Genomic DNA, 20,488 nt, shown 5'->3' on the forward strand with positions numbered 1-20,488 from the left:
TCTCTCTTTCTCCAATCTGACTCCACCCACACTGTATGGTAGTAAGAACTGCAGATGCCGGAGTCAGAGATAACACGGTGTGGAGCTGGAGGAACCCTTCTTCAGAAACGTCAACTTTCCTGTTCCTCCGACGCTGCCTGGCCTGCTGCGTTCCTCCAGCTCCACACTGTTATCTCCACCCACATTGTACTATTTATGCCACACTGAGGTGTAGCAGTTGCTCCAGGGTCCTTAGAAACAATGATGCGGTCCAATTATTTTCAACGCCACACAGGGCACACTAGGAAACGCCTCGCTCCAAAGTTAGTCCATACTTGCAGCAACACAAACGCTGCTCCTTTTGCTGGTGGATGCTTCAGCGGGAAGCTGGTTGCACGTGTCCAAATGTCAGGTAGTTTGCAGCGGGGAGGCGGGGTCGCGGCGGCGCGCATGCGCAGATAAGGCGGCCGCGGCTCCCAAACCTCAGACGCTAAAGAGCAGGAGACAGCGGGGAGAGTGCTGGACGGTGAGGCAGCTTTGACCGCAGAGGTATCGAGTGCATGGTCTTGTAGCAGCCGTAACGTTTTTTTTTTGAGGAGGGAGTGTTCGGGGTGTCTTTCGTTCAGGGTCAATTATAAAAGAGAACGAGTCGTTAAGCTGAAGTGAGCGGCTCTCCGCCGTTTTAGGGGAGGGAGAGGCTTGTCGTGATTGTTTTGCTCGCGGTGCCCCCTGGGAGTTGTAGTCTCTCAACCCCGGCTTGAGCCCTCACTTCCTGCAGGCACTTCGGGGCCGCTTGGACTACAAGCCCCAGAGGGCCCCGCGGCCCCGGCCACTTCCCTCGCCCCGCCTGCCGACCCCGCTGTGTGTTTTCTTCCTGAGACCTGAGGGGAGGCGAGGGGAGGGGAGCGGAGCAAAGTAGCGGCTTTCGGAGCAGGAGGTAAATAATACCCGTTGTCCCGTGACTTCAACCGGGTTTCCTTTATCGTGAGCTGTGTAGCTGTATTTAGTTGTACAAGAGCCCTGCTGATCAATCGATTTTTGTTTTTTCTTCTTGCTGGAGGAACGGTGAAAATTTTAAGAGGTGAATCTGGAGTCGAAAAGCTGCTCTGGGCAAATTCTCTCCAGTTGGAACAGCTAGATGTCAGAATCATAATATAGTGTGAGGCCAATACCACAGCAACGCAAAACTGGTCATTTGGAGACGTTTCTTAGAAACCAGTACTTTTACAAGAGGACAGTGTCTCTTTAACTTCATACAGTTCTTCTTTTTATTTTTCTGGCTCTGAATTTGTTTTGAGTGCAGTGGCTTGGAGTATTGTGTCCAGTTCTCGTCGCCCAGCTATAGGAAGAATGTTGTTATGCAGGAGAGGGTTCAGAAGACATTTACCAGTATATTGCTGGGTGTGGAAGGTTTGAGTTGTAAACAAAAAGGCTGGAGGGGACTTGTTTCACTGGAGCATAGGAGGTTGAGAGGTGACCTAATCGAAGTTTATAAAGTCATGAGGCGAACAGATCAGGTTAACAGTAGTTGTCTTTGCACTAGGATGGGGGGATTTCAAGATTGGGGGTCATGTTTTTAAGGTGAGACAGATTCATTTAAAAAATGAGGGATGTTTTTTACATGGGTGGTGTGTGTGTGAAATGAACTACCTGAGGAAGTGGATGTGGGCATAAGTAGAACATTTAAAAGACATTTAGATAAGAACATGAACAGGAGATGTTTGGAGGGATATGGGCCAAGTGCAGGCAGGACTATCTTAGTTTGGGATTATGTTAGGCATGGGCTAGTTGGACTGAAGGGTCTGTTTCTGTGCTGTATGACTGTCTGTTTTTTAAATACAATTTTAGAATCTTAGGACTTTTTCTTTTAAATTTACAATCATGTGGTGAGGTCAGTCACATCCTCACCAGATTTAGAGGAGTATGTTGAATTGCAACATGTGTGGAATGCTGTTTTTTTTTTTGTAAATATTGCAGTTGAATTTGAAGGTTTTGTTCTGTTTTAAAGTAGCTGCATTTTGTGGGACTCTTCAAAGTTTATTTTAATACCTAATTTGAATAATTGCCCCTTTTCTTTTTGCCTTTTAAAATGTTTATTTCAATCATTTAAGATTGCTAAAGATCTGTGGCATAAACAATTGTCTATTTGATTCATAAAATTGTCTTACACATTAGGTACTAGTTATTTAAAGAGTAGCAAATTATCTTTCAGCTTTAAGCTTCCTGCTATTTTTTTCAATCCCTTCATGCATTCTCACACTTTCTCTGTAGCCACCTTGCCCTCACAACCCACCATGAGCTGTCTCTCACTTTAATTTCTTGCACATTCTTTTTGAAAATTTTGAATTGTTCAATGATTGGTGCTTGTGTTTTAGTTGCATAGGCATGAAGCTGTTGTTTTACTTTGCTAAAAATCTCTGCCTCTCTCTTTCTTTCTCCCTTCTAAAGACACTCCTTTAGAACTTATGACTAGGATCTGCTTTGTATGGGTTGGTGGCTGATTTTATTTGATAAAGGTATTAAATCTTTTTAGAAAGATGTACTATGTTGAAAGGGCTATCTAAGTGGATTTTAATGTTGAACTTTTTTAAAGTGCATTTATATAATGCCTTTTTGAGCTTGATGTTTCAAAATGCTTTACAACTAATTTCAGCCTTTTCGTGTTTAATATTTCCTATTGTGAACTTACACTTCAAAAGTACTTAATTGGTTTCAAAATTCTTTGGGACACCTCAAGGTTATAATCAGTGATTAGTTAAAAGCAGCACTTTTCTGTGTTCCCTTAATGCATATTCCAAAATCACAATTACTTTGACTGCTAATCAAAAGTACTTAATGTGTAGGTAAATGCAGCAATCAATTTATTCAGTGCAGCTAAAATAAATGAGTGAATAAAATATTCACCAATATGTCTGAGAAATTTGCTGTGCAGGACTCTTAAAATCCTCTCTACTATCTGTAAAGTGCAAGTCAGGGTGTAGCAGAATAGGGATGCTATTTCCCTGGACAGAATCCATTTAATAGTGTTGAAAAGCAAAAAAGGAACCATTGTACACTTGGGCATGCTACAGACCTCCAAAACAAGGGGGTCAGTTAGGTGAGTTGGCTGGACAGCTGCTTTGCAACAGTGATGCCAACAGCATAGGTTCATTCCTTGCACTGGCTGAGATTACCACGAAGGATTCTCTTTCTCAACCTCCCCCATGCCTCTAGCAATAGGAATCCTCTGGTTAAACAACCACCAGTCATGTTTGTCTCTAATGAGCCCTGTAATCTGTTAGGATAGTATATACTGAGAGGGATAAATGCACAAACTTGCAGGGAAATCAAAAAGGTGCAAGAACAAGAATAGTGATGATCCAGCCACCTGAGTCTGTGCTGACATGAGGATAAACAAGCTAGGGATCCCTGTATGCAGATGTGATTAAATATAATAACACTCCTGTTAGAGGATGCCTAATATCAGTGGGGGAGGAAACTGTTTAGTGACTTTACTTGAGAGTTGTCCTTGCCTTGCTGCTGTAAAGGACAGTAATAAGAACATGAGCCTGGTGCTCATGGAGCTTTGTAGTCTAGGTTAATTTGCTGCTGGTCCACAACATTGTCATGACACCTGTAGCCTTGTTAATTCTGGTGCTGATTTCAGCTTCAGTGGACAGGTTGCTGCTAATTGTTGATCCAAGGTATGTGAAGCTGAAATGGCCTCCACAGTGAGATTGTTGAAGGACTCTCTACATTCCAATCCAAAATTTTGGTCTTCCTGATGCTGTTTTTCACTAAACACTGTTCAGCTTGTGAGGATCGATCTACAAACAGCTGCAAGTGAACTTCACTGCAGCATGCTAGTGTAGCTAGGACATCACATGTTTGGCCTTGACGCAGTTTTTTTTTGTCAGGAACATAAGACCTAGGAGCAGAGTTAGGCCATTTGGTCCATTGAGTCTGCTCTGTCGTTCAATCGTAGATAATGTTTCTCAACCCCACTTTTCTGTTACCACTGTCTAGCTTGCTCATAATCCTCCAAGAATTCTAACAGATTTCAGGTATGACCTCCCCTTTAATGAAGTTGTGCTGACTCAGCCCTATTTTACTATGCACTTCCAAGTACTCCACAGTCTCATCCTTAATAATGGACTCTTAAAATCTTACCAGTGACCACAGTCGGCCTAACTGTCCTGTAATTTCCTTCTTTTGACTCCCTTAAACAGGGGTGTTACATTATCAAGCTGAATAGCTTGCCATCAGCTCTGGTATATAGGTAGATGCTCTCATTTGAGTTGTTGGAAATTAACAGTAGCAGCATCGCAAATAATATGCCCAAGAGAGAATGTGCTGGGGCTGTAGCAATTCAAGAAGGCAGCTTACGACCACCTTCTCAAGAACATCTAGGGAGGCCCAAAACCCATGAATTAATTGAAATAAAAGATGCTGCTGGTCTTGAAAACATCAGTTGCTCCATCGTAACTGATCGTACTGGAATTATGAATGTTTGCATGCAAGGAGGCCATGGTGTCTAGGATGCTAATTATTTTTCTGTACCAGCTAGAAGTGCTTGATTCTATTAATAGGTCAGAGGCCTTGGTGTTTCCTGCTTTATTGATGGCAGTTTGTTGACACTGGCAAAGTGACAAAATCATATTTGCAGTTGCTGTACCAGCTTTGAAATCACATTGACACTGTGTGATACCAGGGTCTGCTAACGCTTAGGCTTTAGTCAAGTATTTTGGGAAGGTATTTGCAAGGAGATGCTTGGTATTGTTAGTGTCGGCAATTCTGCCCCCACAGAATCCATCCATAGAATCCCTACAGTGTGGAAACAGCCCACTTGGCCCATCAAGTCCACACTTGCTCTCCAAAGAGCGTTCCACCCATGTGATTTGGGGCCACATACGTGGGAATATCAAATTTAAAAAACCTTTGGTTAGCCAGCAAAACAATATTGCACCCTGTTCTGGCTTAACACTTGAGGATATGATGGGATTCCAGGGTCATGGGAAGATAGCTGCAAGATTAGAATAGTGAAGCTAGGCTTTTTCTTAACAAGGAAAACAAAGATTTGATAGAGGTGTGCAAAATTATGACACTTAGATAATGTAAACAAAGGAAACTTTGTATTAGCTGCTGTTGCAAGGACTACATTCACATTTTTTGTACGAGATATGCATGGAGATTGAGGAAGAGACTTCTTAAGCAGCCGGTAGAAATGAACTGAAAGCATTGCCCACAAGGGCGGTGGAAGTTGAGACGGTCACTGGTTTAAAAAGGAAATTGGATAGTTGTTCAAAAGAAATAATTTCAGGTCAAGGTCAGAGAGAGCAGCAGTACTGGATTAACTGGGTTGCCTATAGCAAGCCATGAATGGCTTCCTACTATGTAAATCACTCTATGCCTCTCTTTGCTAGGATATGTGCAATTATAGCAACACTTAGTCTTGATGTCATTCAGGACAAGGTGTGCTTGGTATCCATTCCACCAGATTACTCATTAAGTGGGAGAATGCAGCCACTTCCCAGTGTAGTTTTTGGAAAACTTGTACCATTGTGCTGAAGGAAGTATACATTGTTTAAAAAAGGCTTCAAATCACCATTCAAAATCTAGATGTTGGAACTAAATTGGTAAAGTTGGTATTTTATGCTGCTGGAGTTGATGATCTCCTGATGCAGTGATAGTTTGAAAATATATTCAAGCAAACAAATTTTATTAAATGTCTATAATATTTGCATGTTTTAATCATCTTTAGCAATGTAAATTAATTGTTTGGATTTTGCCAGTCTGATATTAATGTATTTTAGCCCTACATTTACAGTTTTTAGTTGTGGAAGTCATGCTATAAATAGATCTGCATCATTTGCAACTTTTTAAATAACTAAATATACTGGGAGGAAAAACTCAAATGTGAAAACAAATATATTGATACATGCTAATTAACTATCTGAACCTTGTTAAATGGACAGTTAGAAGCATCCCTGTGGCCTAATGTTGCAAATCTTAATTTGTGGGATCTTGTAGTGCCATGAAAGTGTCCCTACCTGCAAGCCACGAAGTCCAAGTTCAAGTCCCGCTTGTCCTGGAGGTGTATGAGCAAATTGATCTTTTTAAAAATGACAATAAGGAGTTTTACTGAGCTGCATTGTTAAAAGGGGCCAAGCATACCATATCTCAATTGTTACAATTCAGTTCAACTGTTGAAATATAAGTGCTTGTTTATAATGTGGAACCAAAAGTTTTAAAGACAATTTAAATCTCTCCGTGGGGCGGCATGGTGGCTCAGTGGTTAGCCCTGCTGTCTCAGCGCTGGGAACCCAAGTTTAATTCCAGCCTTGGGTGACTGTCTGTGTGGAGTTTGCACACTCTCCCCATGTCTGCATGGGTTTTCTCCAGATGCTCCAAGTTCCTTCCCCAACTGTCTGAAGATTACATGGATTGGCCATGCTAAATTGGTCCAGGGATGTGCACGCTAGGTGGATTAACCATGGGAAATGCAGGGTACCGGGGTAGGATACTCTTCAGAGGTCTCGATGGCCTGCTTCCACACTGTAGGGATTCTATGAATAGCTGATTTAACTAACTAAATTTTCATGTATGAGATCTGATAAGATTTATTCCTTTCACTAAGGATGGTTATATAAAGACCACCAGATATTCATATAGGATCTTGAGGGATTAAAAGAACATTTGTCACAACTTTAGAGTGAAAACTGCTGATTGAAAGTCACATTTTGAAGAGATTTTTGACGGGCAGTTTTAGGAATAAATGAGAGCGTATGATTGATGGAAGAAAGGTGCACACACTTAACCATAGTTAAAGGAGCAGAAGTTGCTAACTGGTACATAAGTTTTGTTGATGTTTTGTGGAGTAAGATGTTATGGAATTTAACTTAGCCAAAGGTTCTGAAATCAAAGTACTGTGGGGCAGGAAAGCAGTGCAAGTATTCAAACTTAAAGATGGTTTGTTGATAGGAATAATACTCCTTTGGATAAGGACAGGAAAGATAAAAGCCCTTCATTTGTTGAATGTTCACATGGTGTTCTGGAGAAGTTTTTTTAGAAAGCAGAAATTCTTAAAGCAGCTGGCTGCTAGATGAGTTTGCAGGGACATTTACTTGCGTGTTTGAATTGGGATGGGCTGGAGGGCTTTTCTGCCATGTATGTCTATGTTGTGATGTTCATTACATAAAAATTCAACTCACCCTGCTAAATAGGATTGTAGAATTATGCAGTAATTTTCTCATACTCCCTGAACAATTTTTCTCTTGTGCACACATTCTTTCTCTTTCTCCCTCCCCCCACCCTCCCTCAACATAATCCTCTTAAATGAATAGATGTAAAACATAGGAAAAATACCATCTATCCTCTGTAAGTTAATACTTCCCCATTCAAATTCTTTTAGCCACCAATCTAATCTCGAATGTTGACAATAGTTTCAACCTCGACCACTGACCTTGGAAATAAATTCCACAAGTGAGAAACAATGTTTCCATCCACTCTGTCCCATACCTATTAAAGTCTGAGGGTTCAGTAAACGTCATTGATTTTATGTGAGCTAATGAGCTTTTCTGCATTAATAGCATGACCAGAAAGAGTCTGTGCACTCCGTATGCTTACAAGTAGATCAACTAACAGGAACTTCAAATTATTCCTCAATTGAGGTGATTCTCAGCGTGGAATATGTAGTAACTACAGAAAATGTTCCTCTTTAGGCACTTCAATGGGCAATGACTGAGGTTCAAAAAAGTTATTAGTTTCAGAAGTTGCTGTGTTGTCTTGGTCACATAGTGCTTTACACTACTTGATAGCTTTGATGTGTCATAGGTACAAGTCTTCACTATACATTTTATGTCTATTATTTAGTAATTCCTATGTGGTTTCAGACTACACTTCATTTCAGGTATTTTTGTTAGGTTATTGATTCACAAATACAAGTTTTTCTCAAATTTTTGTTTTGGCAGCTAACAGCAGTATTGCATATTTTCTAAGGTCTATTCCTGTATTTGAACAATATTATTCAAGTCATATCATTCATCTCTATTACAAATGTTTGTGTCCATCTGTGGAAATGAAGCTATAATGATGCCAAATAAAACAGTGCTGAAATTAACTCTTAAATTTAGATCTGTGCTGTCGTACTGATGAAGGGTCACCCTTTGTACTAGAGCTTCTCAAATTGGGTGGCGTGACCCCAAGTGTGGTCGCAAGCTGCAATTTGAGGTCGTGAGGTCCAGAGCAGCAATGACTAATTTCTCAGTTCTGCTCCTAACTCTTCTCTACCTGAGCCCCCAATTCAAGGTCATCAAGGGGTCACAATTTTCAAGCCTTGCAATGGGGTGACATTGGGAAGCACTGCTGTATATAAATGCTGCCTGACCTGCTGAAATCTTTTCCATTATTTTCCCACTGCTATTTCTGATTTACAGCATCAATGGTATTCTGCTGTTTGATTAGTGTGATTAATGTCATCCTTTTCCCATTCTTCTTGGAGAATGATAAGAGGTTACTAATTATGTCTACGTTTGCAGACAAAATTATATGGGGAAAATACTGGGGAGTCGAAGTCATTGTAATCTTTTGCAACAATGCAGTCAAGTGGTCTATAGCAGATGAGTACAGTCAGGTTGGACGATGAAGAGCAAGAGACGAGGTAGGGTGAAATTAGAGGTTTAGGTTAAGGGGAAGAAAGAGTCTGAATGGAGGAGAAGCAGGAGATCGTGGATTTGACTTGAATACATAATTTAAATTCATATTTCAAAGTACCGAGGGATTACTCCAATCTGAGGTGTATTGGGTTGAGATGACTACAGTCATCAGCAGTGGAACAAAAGGAGTGAGGAGGTGACAGCATGGAGACTGTTGTTGAGACAGCTGGAAAGCAAGAGACATTGAAAGATTTGAATGCAAGAATGAGAACCTTAGCACTATCACCATAAGAGCAAAAGCAGGCTATTCAGCTCATCAAGTCTGCTCCTCCATTCAATTAAATCATCGTGGATTTGTTCATTCTCAATTTTCAATTCTCCATTTTCCTGCCCTTTTCTCTAACTCCTCATTCCCTTGCTGATTTAGAAATTTGTCTATCTCAGCCATGAATATTCATAGCCCAGCCTTTACATCACCCTCTGAGAAAAGGAATTCCCCTTCGTTTCTATGTTAAGTCTGCACCCCCTTAGTTTCTACATCTACCCTGTCAAGTCCTGTACAAATCTTGTATGTTTAAATAAGGTTGCCTGTCATTCCTCTAAATTCCAGTAAGCACAGGCCCCACCTATTCAACCTCATCTGACACAACAGTCCCTGCAGATGTCACATCAGCCTAATGAACCTTCTTTAGACTGTCTCCAATGCCAGTATGTCTTTCCTGAGTTAAGGTGCCCAACCTGGTTTACAATATTCCTGCTGTGGTCTTAGAAGTGCCTTGTATAGTTTTAGCACAACCTTGCTGCTTCTATGCTCCACTTCTTTTGTAATAAAGGCCAACATTCAATTTGCTTTTCTTATTACCTGCTGAACATGGCTGCTAGCTTTTGATTCAGGGATTAGAAACTACCAAATCCCTCTGTTCTGTAGCTTTTTGCAGCTTTTATTTAAATAATATTCAGCTCCTCTCTTCTTGCTGCCAAAGTGCATAACCTCACATCTTCCAATAATAAAACACAACTGCAGATGCAGGAAATCTGAAACAAGTACTGGAGCAACTCAGTAGGTCAGGCAACATCTGGAGAGAGAGCAACAGAGTTAAGGTTTCAAATTTGGGACCCGGTGTCAGTGTTCTGAAGCTGGTATTGTTGTTCTTAGAGCAGAAATGTTGTGGGGAGATTTAACAGGAATGGTCATAATGGAAGGATTTTGATAGTAAAAGCCTCGTTTACTTATACAGGTTTGAGGAGCCTTGTTAATCGAGTTTATAAGATTTTGGTTTCTTTGACTTTTAACTTTTTTAATCAATAGTGCTGAACAATGTCAGAAGAACCACCACCTCCGTATCCTGGGGGGTCTTCTGCTCCATTACTTGAAGAGAAACCAGGACAGCCACCATCGACAGGTACAAACAATATTTTACTAAAAAAATTTCACGGAATACTTGAAATTACAAGTATATAGTCCAAAATCAGGCTGTCTGAAAACCAAAATTTAAAGAATTAAGAGCATAGATGAAATGTCTTGACAGTTTGTCAGTTGAGTTGTATACTTCATTCACCATTCTGATGGCAAATCAAAAAGTACCAATAAGTCCAAGACACAACTGTTGTGGAGAATAGGAGTGTTTTATGTCAAGTGCAAAAAAGTATATTTACAATAATGTACTTTCTTTTTAAAAAAAAAAAAAGTTCTTTGTGCAGACAAAGTAAATCAGTGTGACTCAAAGTGCAAGATTAAAATCCAGGAAGACCCAGATTGACGTGGTTTCTGTCCCAAAGATGCTGGAATTTGGGCTTTGTACCTGTAGATAATGGAGGAGAAAAATCTACTGCCTTCATGCTGAGCACCATTTATGGAAAATATTTGAATCAAAGTTTTTAAGACTTAAACTCTTGTGTGATCTGAATTACTATGAACATCACTTACTGTTAAATTAAAATTTTTTCTATATTGAAAAGGAACAGAAGTTGAGTCCATGTTTTGTAGGTTAGATTTTACAGTGCAATTTGAAATAATCAAATTATTTTGATATGGCAACTTGCTACAGCTTGCAAACATATATTTAAGTGTTTTGAGGTATGCTGAATAGTGATCCATGTATAAATTTGATATTTATTAAACATTTTGCATCTAGGGTATCCTTGTTTATCAGCATGTTGAGCTAACCAACGTGTTTACAGTACGATGTAAAACAATGGCAAATCGGTAAAGGCCAAAAAAAGTAAGAATTAAAAGCAGAACAAATAACTAGAAAGCTTCCACTAAACAATTTGATACTCCAAATATATTAATTCCGAAAGACATTTACACAGGATCATTAAATAATTTGAAAAATTAAGGAAAATATTTATTTTTGATTTAATGAAGAAACTTGCAAATTGATTTTTTAGATTTTTGATCCTTTTTAAAAATTAGACTTGAAGCTATTTTGATTTTGGCCAATTGAAATTTATTTTGATTTCATCAGTTTCACCAGAACAATGAATGCTAACCTGCACATTTTACTTTGTATGTTGTGTACAACAGCATCAGTGTTTGAGGAGAGAGCAGAGGAGTTGATGTGTACCTCAAGTTTAATCTTGATTTTTGAGGCCAGAAACAACCTTTCAAAGGTATAGGCAGTTGAACATCATTCACAAATACAACAGTTTTGGCTGTTTTATTAATTAAAATTAAACTTCTCAGCAGGAATAAACTCTTATATATACAGGTGTTAAATTAAATTCATAATTGTCATTTGAATCAGTTGTACTTTTATTACAATGTGGAAAATATTTCTGCCTGTCTCTTCAGTGCATATGCCACCTACTACTCAAACCCATGGATATTCCATCCCACCAGATGGTGGACCACCCCCTTATGAGCCAATGGCGCAACCAGGATTTGTACCTCTCCACACACCAGCAGAAGGTGGCATGCCCACACCGCCGCATGGTAATTAAACATCAAAAACTTTTGTGTGATTGAATTTGTGAACCTGAGACTGATTCAATTACCCTTCAAAAATATGAAACAATACTGGGTGTTAAATAATTGTTTGGAGTTAATGTGAAAGATTCAGGCTTGCATTTCCATGAAAACTTTATCAGAAGTATTTCTATATAATGATTCAACTGATTTGAATCCAAAGTTGGGTTGATGAGAAATAGAACTAGCGAAGAGCAAAACATTGCTAATGCTGGATGTTTAAAATAAAAACGGAAAATGCTGGAAATAGTCAGCTGGCCTAGCAGTGTCAGTGGAAACGGAGCCAGAATTTTGAAGGATCGCCAACGTGAAACACTAACTCTATTTCTAGAGAGGCTGCCAGACCTGCTCGTACAGCAGTTTTTGCTAATGGGGTTTAAAAAAATTTAGTTTCAAGAAGTACCTCATTCCCATGTCATTTTTAAAAAAATTTATGACAGTAATTACAGTGCCTGTTCAAATCTAACTCCTACATTTCTTCCTCGTGCAGTGGACAGGCATTGGAGTATTGGTTCTGGTGTTTAGACCATAAGAAATAGGAGTGAAAGTAGGCTGTTCAGCCCTTTGAGTCTGCTCCTCCATTCAATGAGATAAAGGTTGATCTGATAACTTCCAACTCCTTTCCTGCCGTTTCCCCAGAACCCTTGATTCACTTCCTGATTAAAAATCTGTCTCGGCTTTGAATATACTTGATTACCCAACCATTACAGCCCTCTGTGTGGTAAGGAATTCCACAGATTCACTATCGTTGGCGATGTAATTTCTCTTCATCTGTCTTAAATATGTGACATCTTATGCTGAGATTATGCCGTCTGGTCCTAGGCTCTCCCACAAGGGGAAACAACCTTTCTGCATCTACCCTGTCAAGTCTTGTTAAGAATCTTGTGTTTTAATAAGGGAACCTCTCATACTTCTAAATTCCAACAAGTACAGGCTCAACCTATTCAACATCTCAGAAGATAGTCCTTCTATACCTGATATCAGCCTAATGAATCTTCTCTAGACTGTCTCCAACATGAGTAAATCTTAGATAAGGGGCTCAAACAGTTCACGTTATTCCAGCTGTGATTGTGATTGAATTGTATCTAAACCGATGGAATGCAACTTGTAGAGTTCCATGTAAACTGAACCCAAAAAATCTCAAGCCAGTTCTATCTGGTGACTAATCCATAGAACTGAATTAGTGTTAAGGACATCTTGATACTAAATATTCCAGTTTGCTCCAAGATGAGCTGGTATATACTCCCTATTGGATTGTACAACGCAGCTTGCAGCCATTTGCAACAGAGGTTGCACCAGAAGAGTATTCCAGTTTGTCTCACTCCTCATTCATTTTTTTCTTCAATACTTGACTTTTTTTTAAGGCTGGTATGGAATCTATATCTAAGACCCTAATACTGCTTGAGTTTTAAAAGCACTATGTTTGGTAATCTTTTTCTTGCTCATACTGCCTCTGTTTCTTCACAAATTAATGTCCGCCAGTTCCAACTGTTAAGCTGCTGGATGTAGTTTCTCCTTATTTCATCTAACAAAACCCTTCATTTTAATTCCCTCTAGTGAATCTACACTTATTTTCTCTCCTTGAAGGAAATTCCAGGTACTTTCATCCTCCATCCCTGGAACTGTTCTAGTAAATCTCTTCTGTACTGTTTCCCAAGATATCACAACCTCCCTAAAGTTTGGTGTCAAAAATAATTTTAAAAATTTAGGTGAAATTGCAGTTGAGAACTTTTCCTTCCGGGTACTTTTTGCTGAATAAAGCTGCTGTTCTGTACTGTGCAATCTGCATTTTGTGTTCCCATCATAAATTTAGAACCAGATGTAAACCAAGCATCCTAGCGAAAGCTACACCAATTTCTCAGAATTGTGGAAAATTAATTCCGATAGGCAATAGACTATTCATATGTATTCTTGTCATTTTATAAGCAGCAGTGTATGAGTGAATCAGCATAAGAGTGACTGACTAACTAGTTTTCAGAGAGCATTATTCAATATCAAATGTTACCAAAATGGGAATTTTAATGTTTTGTCCATTTGTTCTATACAGTAACTTAAGACCATTGTGGTGTATGCATGTTTAAACTACCATTTCTGATATACCTCAGTCATGTTATCTACGTACTAAGTATGAATGTGACGTGGAATTGTGACACACAGGTTTCAAAGATTTATTGTGAGCTTATGCTAAATTCATTAAGCTTTAATTCAGCAAAATACATATGTGCAAGGAAAGATAATAAAAATTGAAGTCTTTTAACACACTGATAATGTTATGGTACTGATCGTTTTTGTTTGTTTGTTTTTTCTCATTTTTTTTCCTGGACAGGTTACTACCCAACAGCTGGACATTACCCACCGCCAGGCCATTATGTACCCCCAGGCCACTATCCTCCCCCTCCTGGACACTATGTTCCTCCAAGTGGACAAACAGCAACTGTTATAGTCCCCCCAGGTGCTGCAACAACAGTGACAGTGCTGCAAGGGGAGATGTTTCAAGCTGCACCAGTGCAGACCATGTGCCCTCACTGTCAGCAGACTATCACAACTAGGATCACTTATGAAGTCGGCTTACTGAATACTTTGTTTTGCCTCTTCTGTTGTTTTGTGGGGTAAGTAACTACCATAGAAAGATGATAGAAATGAAAGCTGATGGAAATGCCTTGAGGTTTATTTGGTTACAGAGAACTACACACAAATTAGAACTCTGCATTGAAACAAGTTGAATTTTGCAAGCAAACCTGTGACCTATTCTTCTGACCTATCAATGTATCCTTTGGTCCTCCACTTTTATTTACTAATCCACCTACTTACTTCTACATTACCTGAAAACATGGACAGTATATCTTCATCCTAATTATTGATGGATGCAGTGACCAGAATTGATCACTGAACAATATCTTGTGGAGTGCAACTAGTCACTTGCAGAGAGCTTCTACTGTTTCTTCCCATTAAACTAATTTTTGGTCTTTGGCTTCCTACTAATTCTATACCAGTTAATGACCACCAGTGGTTCCTGTCATATATTTCCTTCCCTAAAAGACATTTGTAAACCAACTGGGCTTTTACAGCAATCAACAATAATTGTTGTCACCATTACTGAGACTAGCTCTTAATTCCAGATTTATATTAACTAAATTTAAATTCCATCAGTGGCCAGGGAGTCTCTAGATTACCAGTCTATCTGAACTACAATCTTCCCCCTTTTTGGCTGCATTACTCAATAACATTGGAATGTTAACCAAACAACTAATGGGAATTAGGCTGCACAAATATCCCCATCATTATTGATGTGGAGCCCAGAAAATCAATACAAAAGACAGGGCTGAGGCGTTTACATCCATCTCCAGCAAGAGATATCTAATGGATGATCAATCTTGGTGTCATCCAGTGATCAAAGTTGCCACAAAGGCCTGTGCGCTCTGACAACATTTGAGAAACAGTACTGAAGATTTCAGTTCCAAAACGAGCCTTTTTCCCCCAAACTGTTCCAATTCAGGCATAACTCTGGCATTTAACCACCAGTGTAGAAAATTGCCCAGGTATGTCCTGTATGCACACAGCAGGGCAAATCCAACCCAGCCAACCACCCCACCCTATAAGTTTCACTGATCAACCAAGTGATGGAAATGGTCATTAACTGTACTTTCAATGGCACATATTCAGCAGCATCCACTCATTGGGTCACTCAGCTTCTGACCCCATTACAGCCTTGTTACAAATGTGGATGAAAGAACTTCTCTCCAGAGGTGAGAGCAATCAATTACCCTTGACTTGCAGCATTTGATGGAGCGTGCCATCAAGTAGCTCCAGTAAAACTAATGAGTGGGAACTGTTGGAGTCATGCCGAGTACAAAGGAATGAGTTGTGGTTGTTGCAGGTCAGTCATCTCTGCAGGGCTTCCTCAGGGTAGTGTTTTGGCATCCGCCATGTTCAACCTCACTTTTAAAATCAACAAGTAACAATTTATTTATCTAACTCCTATCCATGAACAAATTAAACTATTAACAAACCAAATAAATCCCTTGTAACTACTAACTATTCCTGATTAAAGCAAGATTCTAATGGTATGTTTGAATAAATACAAGTCCATCTTGTATAAAGAAAATTTGTCTCAATTGCAGTCAGGTTATGTCTCGTCTGAAACATTCTGTCTTCTCCGTCGACTCCTCTGTCAGGAATATTAACTAGTTGTGCCATTGGTATTTAGATGGTGTTTTCTCTAGGGCATAGAGGCTGAGAGCCAACAATTCTCTCCTGAGAGCTGAGGATGGTGAGCTTTGTTGGATAGCGACTAGCTCTGTGGCTTTATCTAACTGCCCCCTTCTTTTATACCCTTGATGACATGTCAACCTTTCTAATAATGGATTGGTCCTACATTGCCAAAACCATCACATTTAAATTTAATTGGTGTTTGGTACCTAAGTGCCTGGCTCAAATTGATAGCTGAATTCAAAAGCCTGTTGTCTTGGTAAAAACTGCTGCTTGGCCTGCTAACTGTATGGCCTCTTGATACAAATGTTTCAATTTTGGGTGCTCTGTGTACTTGCAAACTTTCAAGCAGCTACTCGCAGACATCCATTTTAAATCTCTAAGCACAGAAAAGCACATCATCTTTTAAAGGGACCACACAATGCTTCCCCCTCCCTAGCATTTTACAAACACCAAATTCTAACTCTGTTCCCAATCCACAAGTACTCTACCCAACTTCGCAACACTGCCTTCAGAATAAAGCACTTGATGACAGGCTAACATCTGTCTTGGGCTTGCTGCAGTGCTCCAGTGCTCTAGTGAAGCTCAGCACAAGCTGGAAGAACAGCACCTCACTTTCCACTTGGGGACCTTGCAGCCTTCAGGACTCTATCGATATCAATAATAAAGGCCTGAACACCAGGGCTGCTACTACAACTAGCTCATTGTCAGCCAGTGACTGTCCCCATTTGGAGCTATTAATTCTCCCAGGCTGACAATTACGCATTCCTTTGTCTGCCCAGTTGTTATTTCCCTCCATGCCCCATCTCCACCTATTGTTGACTTCCTCCCGCTCCCACCACCCCATCTTTGGCACTTACGTCATCCCTTTCCCAGCTACAATCAGTTCTGAAGAACGCCCACTGAACCCAAAATGTTATTTCTGCTTTCTGTCTGCAGATGTTGCCAGACCTGCTGAGTTTTCCCAGCAATTTGTTTTTGGTTAGCACTGATTTTTACTTAGTAATTAAACTATACAAAAGGAAATGGATTTGTTTTGAATTCAGGCATTTCAGTCTACAGTTCTAACGAGTGTGGGAGCTTTATTGGTGCAACAGATAAAATGTCTTTGCTACATTTTCCAATCCTTTTTATTTTTTTGAAGGTACTCTTATTTGATCGGAGATAGTAGGAACTGCAGATGCTGGAGAATCTGAGATAACAAGGTGTACAGCAGGCCAAGCAGCATCAGAGGAGCAAGAAAGCGGATGTTTTGGGTCTAGGCCCAAAACGTCAGCTTTCTTGCTCCTCTGATGCTGCTTGGTCTGCTGTGTTCATTCAGCTGTACACCTTATCTCTTATTTGATCTGTAACTGGTTAAGTTGAAGTGTGGTTACAAAGTTGTTTTTTATAACAGATTCTTTTGTTTTAATCTAGGTGTGATTTGGGCTGCTGCTTAATCCCCTGCTTGATAGATGATCTGAAGGATGTGATTCACACTTGTCCAAATTGTAAAGCTTACATATACACATACAAGCGGGTATGCTAACAAACATCCTGATCCTGTCTGAGAAGCGTTGGAATAAGTTTAAAATGGCCGACTTAAATTGTTCACTTTTTAGTTCAATTCAAATGTTATGATCTAAATGATTGTGATATTTACAGCATATACTGTGCTGTATTTACAAGCAACTGTGAATGCCTTACTTGCAGAACATATTATTTTGAAAAATTTTACCTATGTATAATTTTGTGTAAACAGTATAAATGTCATACCCAACTTAAAATAGCTTTCCAACTTTTGAAGCTCCCTGTGCATAGTTATCTTTAAGATGGTGATTGGTTTTGAATCTTTAGTATTTATATATGCATATTTGGTCATTGTGCTGATGGTGTTAAGAACTAAGGGAAAATAACTGGTTCCATCCCAAAACATTGCACCAATGATATTTTTGTGATGCATTGTTTATTTTTCAATATGCAATTTGATAAATCATGAATATGTTGTGTAGAAATTATCACAGGCATGTGGCTTTATACTTGAAACCCCAGGGAAAATATAACTTTATCTTCTTGTTCCTAAAGCCTCTTGATGGAATCATATGCACGAACCTGTTTTGTAATATTATTTGCATTTCAGTAATTTTACACTTGCATCCTAATGAAGTTTTAGTTTTATTTAGAAACCCATCCTGGTACAGATCTCTAAAGACAACATTTTGAAGTTGGTATGTAGATTATTGAGAAAGGTACCATAGGAACAATGAAGGCATGATTTAGAAGGCAGTATTTAATTTTGAAGTAAAATATCTTGCTAAAATGTGAATTTAATACTTGTCAGTTGATTGTTGCCAGACTGCAAGTTTTAAACAATAGTTCACAAAGGTCTAAGCTGTGACAAATGACTTTGACTGTAGTAACGTTGCAATGATAGTCAGTCAAGTCCTTTTTAACCCAAATGGTGGAGCTTGTACAGCAGCATTTCTAAAAATTGTTTGAAAGACTAATTATGCAGAGCTTAGACTTTGTGGATCAATAAAGCTCGGTTTTGTCTGTTACAGTACAGAACTGTACCAGGATTTCATGTTCTTTATACTAACATTTTGAAACATTGTACAGTGCAGAAATCTTGGATGTATATTCAGAATGTAATATTATACTGCTTGTGTAATTTTTGGCAGCTTGCAATTGCCTTTGCTGAGAACTTAAATGCAGCATATGTGAATCTACCACTTTGCTCCAGTATAATTGCAGAGAATTGTTACAATGTATTCTGCTTTGAAAGCAAATGAAGGCAACACAAGAATTTAATAGAAAATGTATTTATCTTTAAGTAGTCGCTGGAGCCCATGTGTGGCCAGTCTTTCTTCCAGTACTTTGTTTTAATGTGCCTGTTATTTATCATAAAATTAGCATTTAAAGGTAATCAGTATTATTAGATGTGGCTGTTGTTGACAGATAAAGAAACATCATTATTTTAGATATCAGCAATGTTTCAACCAGTCCTGGTGTCTCAATTCGGATTGCTATAAAGACCAACAACAGGAGGGCAAAACACTCTTCCTCTATCACAAGATCCAGAATGCAGGAAGGTTGGACATTTAAGAAACCTTTATAGTGACAGTGGCAATAACTAGACATGTGTAAATCTTACCTTTTTTTTTTCAAGTTATCAAATGAAACTAAATGTACATGCAGTTGTTCTCCAATTATGTTTGGTCAATTGAAGTGCATCACTCTGAAAGGGTACCATACAGGTTATCTACTCAAGGTGGGGAAGCAGTCTCTTTTTTTTTTTAGGCCACTTCTCATCGTTAATGCATTTTAATGAAATCTGTTGGTTGTGAAAAGGCAAAACATCTATTTAACACACATTTTAGTCATCCTGATCTTACTGATTTGTTGGAGACTACATAAGTGGGAGAGATTTTAATTAATTATCCATACTGTGTCTTAAAAATACTGTATTATATTAACTCTTTTTCACAAAGATGCTGCCTGGGTAACTTAAACACAACATTCCTTAAAGGTTAATTTACATAATTGTAAAATACATGATTTTTTAAGTTTTGGTTTTTTGAGTTTAAGAATTCCACTTAATTAACTATTACTTTCCTTGCACTTATACACCTAGCAATACAATTGAATCCACAAACACGGTAATTTGGCTTGCACTAATTCCTTTTTTAAAGACATTCAAAGATAACGTGAATAATTTACTTGCCTTCATCACCTTTCACATAGCACAAGCCAGGAAAAAGGATTGGTTGAGTATTGGTTATATAATAAATTACCTGATTTGAGTTGAAATCTTAAACATCTCTTGTATCGATCTCCTTTAGTGTTCTAAGTGATTATATGGACATGTTTGCAAATCTGTTCCAGAAGCATTCTTTGTGCAATTGCCACTTGTTTTTCAATTAAAACAAAGTTCTTGCTGGAAATATCTTTTAATGGCTATTTTCTGTAACTCAAACCACTATTGGTTGAGACAGCTTTTGTGTGCAACCTGATTAAACATTCCTACAATGTACACGCATTATCTTGTGTCAAAAATGGGTATATATAAGTTGGAGATTAATAAATGCTAATGGCACAATTTTGATGTGAAGCTCTTCTGATCTTTATTTTGGCTAAAGGGACCAAAGGCTATGGGGAGGAAGCAGGAACAGAGTAGAGTTGGTTGATCAGCCATGACCATATTGAATAGCATAGCAAGCTTGCTGAGTTGAATGCCTTACTCTTATGTTGTGGTTTATTCAAATACCTATCCTATGGAATGGGAATGTCAAAACAAGTTAGAGACCAAGCTACACAGGATAGTAGGAACTGCAGATGCTGGAGAATCCGAGACAACAAGGTGCAGGGCTGGATGAACACAGCAGGCCAAGCAGCATCATAGGAGCAGAGAGGCTGACATTTCGGGCCTAGACCCTTCATCAGAAAAGGGGGAGGGGAAGGGGGTTTTGAAATAAATAGGGAGAGAGTGGGAGGCGGATAGAGGAGAGGATAGGTGGAGAGGAAACAAACAGGTCGAAGAGGCAGGGATGGAGCCAGTAAAGGTGAGTGTAGGTGGGGAGTTAGGAAGGGGATAGGTCAGTCCAGGGAGGATGGACAGGTCAAGGGGGTGGGATGAGGTTGGTCGGTAGGAGATGGAGGTGCGGCTTGAGGTGGGAGGAGGGGATAGGTGGGAGGAAGAACAGGTTAGGGAGGCAGGGAC

The 20,488-nt window shown here is 39.2% G+C and overlaps 1 protein-coding gene across 4 annotated transcripts; it reads left to right on the forward strand.

Moving 5' to 3' along the window:
• The first annotated feature begins 398 nt into the window (after positions 1-398).
• cdip1 (cell death-inducing p53 target 1) lies at positions 399-19,879 on the forward strand. 4 transcript variants are annotated; one of them, XM_020520321.2, is made up of 5 exons: positions 399-528; positions 9,922-10,015; positions 11,407-11,547; positions 13,907-14,189; positions 17,206-19,879. In XM_020520321.2, exons 2-5 carry the CDS (start codon positions 9,931-9,933, stop codon positions 17,315-17,317), a joined length of 621 nt encoding a protein of 206 aa, XP_020375910.1. In that variant the 5' UTR covers positions 399-528; positions 9,922-9,930; the 3' UTR covers positions 17,318-19,879. The 4 variants fall into 4 exon arrangements, with proteins under 4 accessions (XP_020375910.1, XP_020375911.1, XP_048465397.1 ...); XM_020520322.2 differs by having other exon boundaries at positions 409-505; XM_048609440.1 differs by lacking the exon at positions 399-528 and adding an exon at positions 717-916.
• The last annotated feature ends 609 nt before the right edge of the window (positions 19,880-20,488 follow it).

Source organism: Rhincodon typus, chromosome 21 (genome assembly GCF_021869965.1).
Source record: "Rhincodon typus isolate 14 chromosome 21, sRhiTyp1.1, whole genome shotgun sequence".
Taxonomy (NCBI): Eukaryota; Metazoa; Chordata; class Chondrichthyes; order Orectolobiformes; family Rhincodontidae; genus Rhincodon; species Rhincodon typus.

Excerpts from the sequence above, each read along its gene's own strand:
- cdip1 (XM_020520321.2), top strand. The coding sequence starts at position 9,931 with ATGTCAGAAGAACCACCACCTCCGTATCCTGGGGGGTCTTCTGCTCCA. Across the intron at positions 10,016-11,406 it reads AGGACAGCCACCATCGACAG|TGCATATGCCACCTACTACT; the intron begins GTACAAACAATA and ends CTGTCTCTTCAG. Across the intron at positions 14,190-17,205 it reads CTCTTCTGTTGTTTTGTGGG|GTGTGATTTGGGCTGCTGCT; the intron begins GTAAGTAACTAC and ends GTTTTAATCTAG.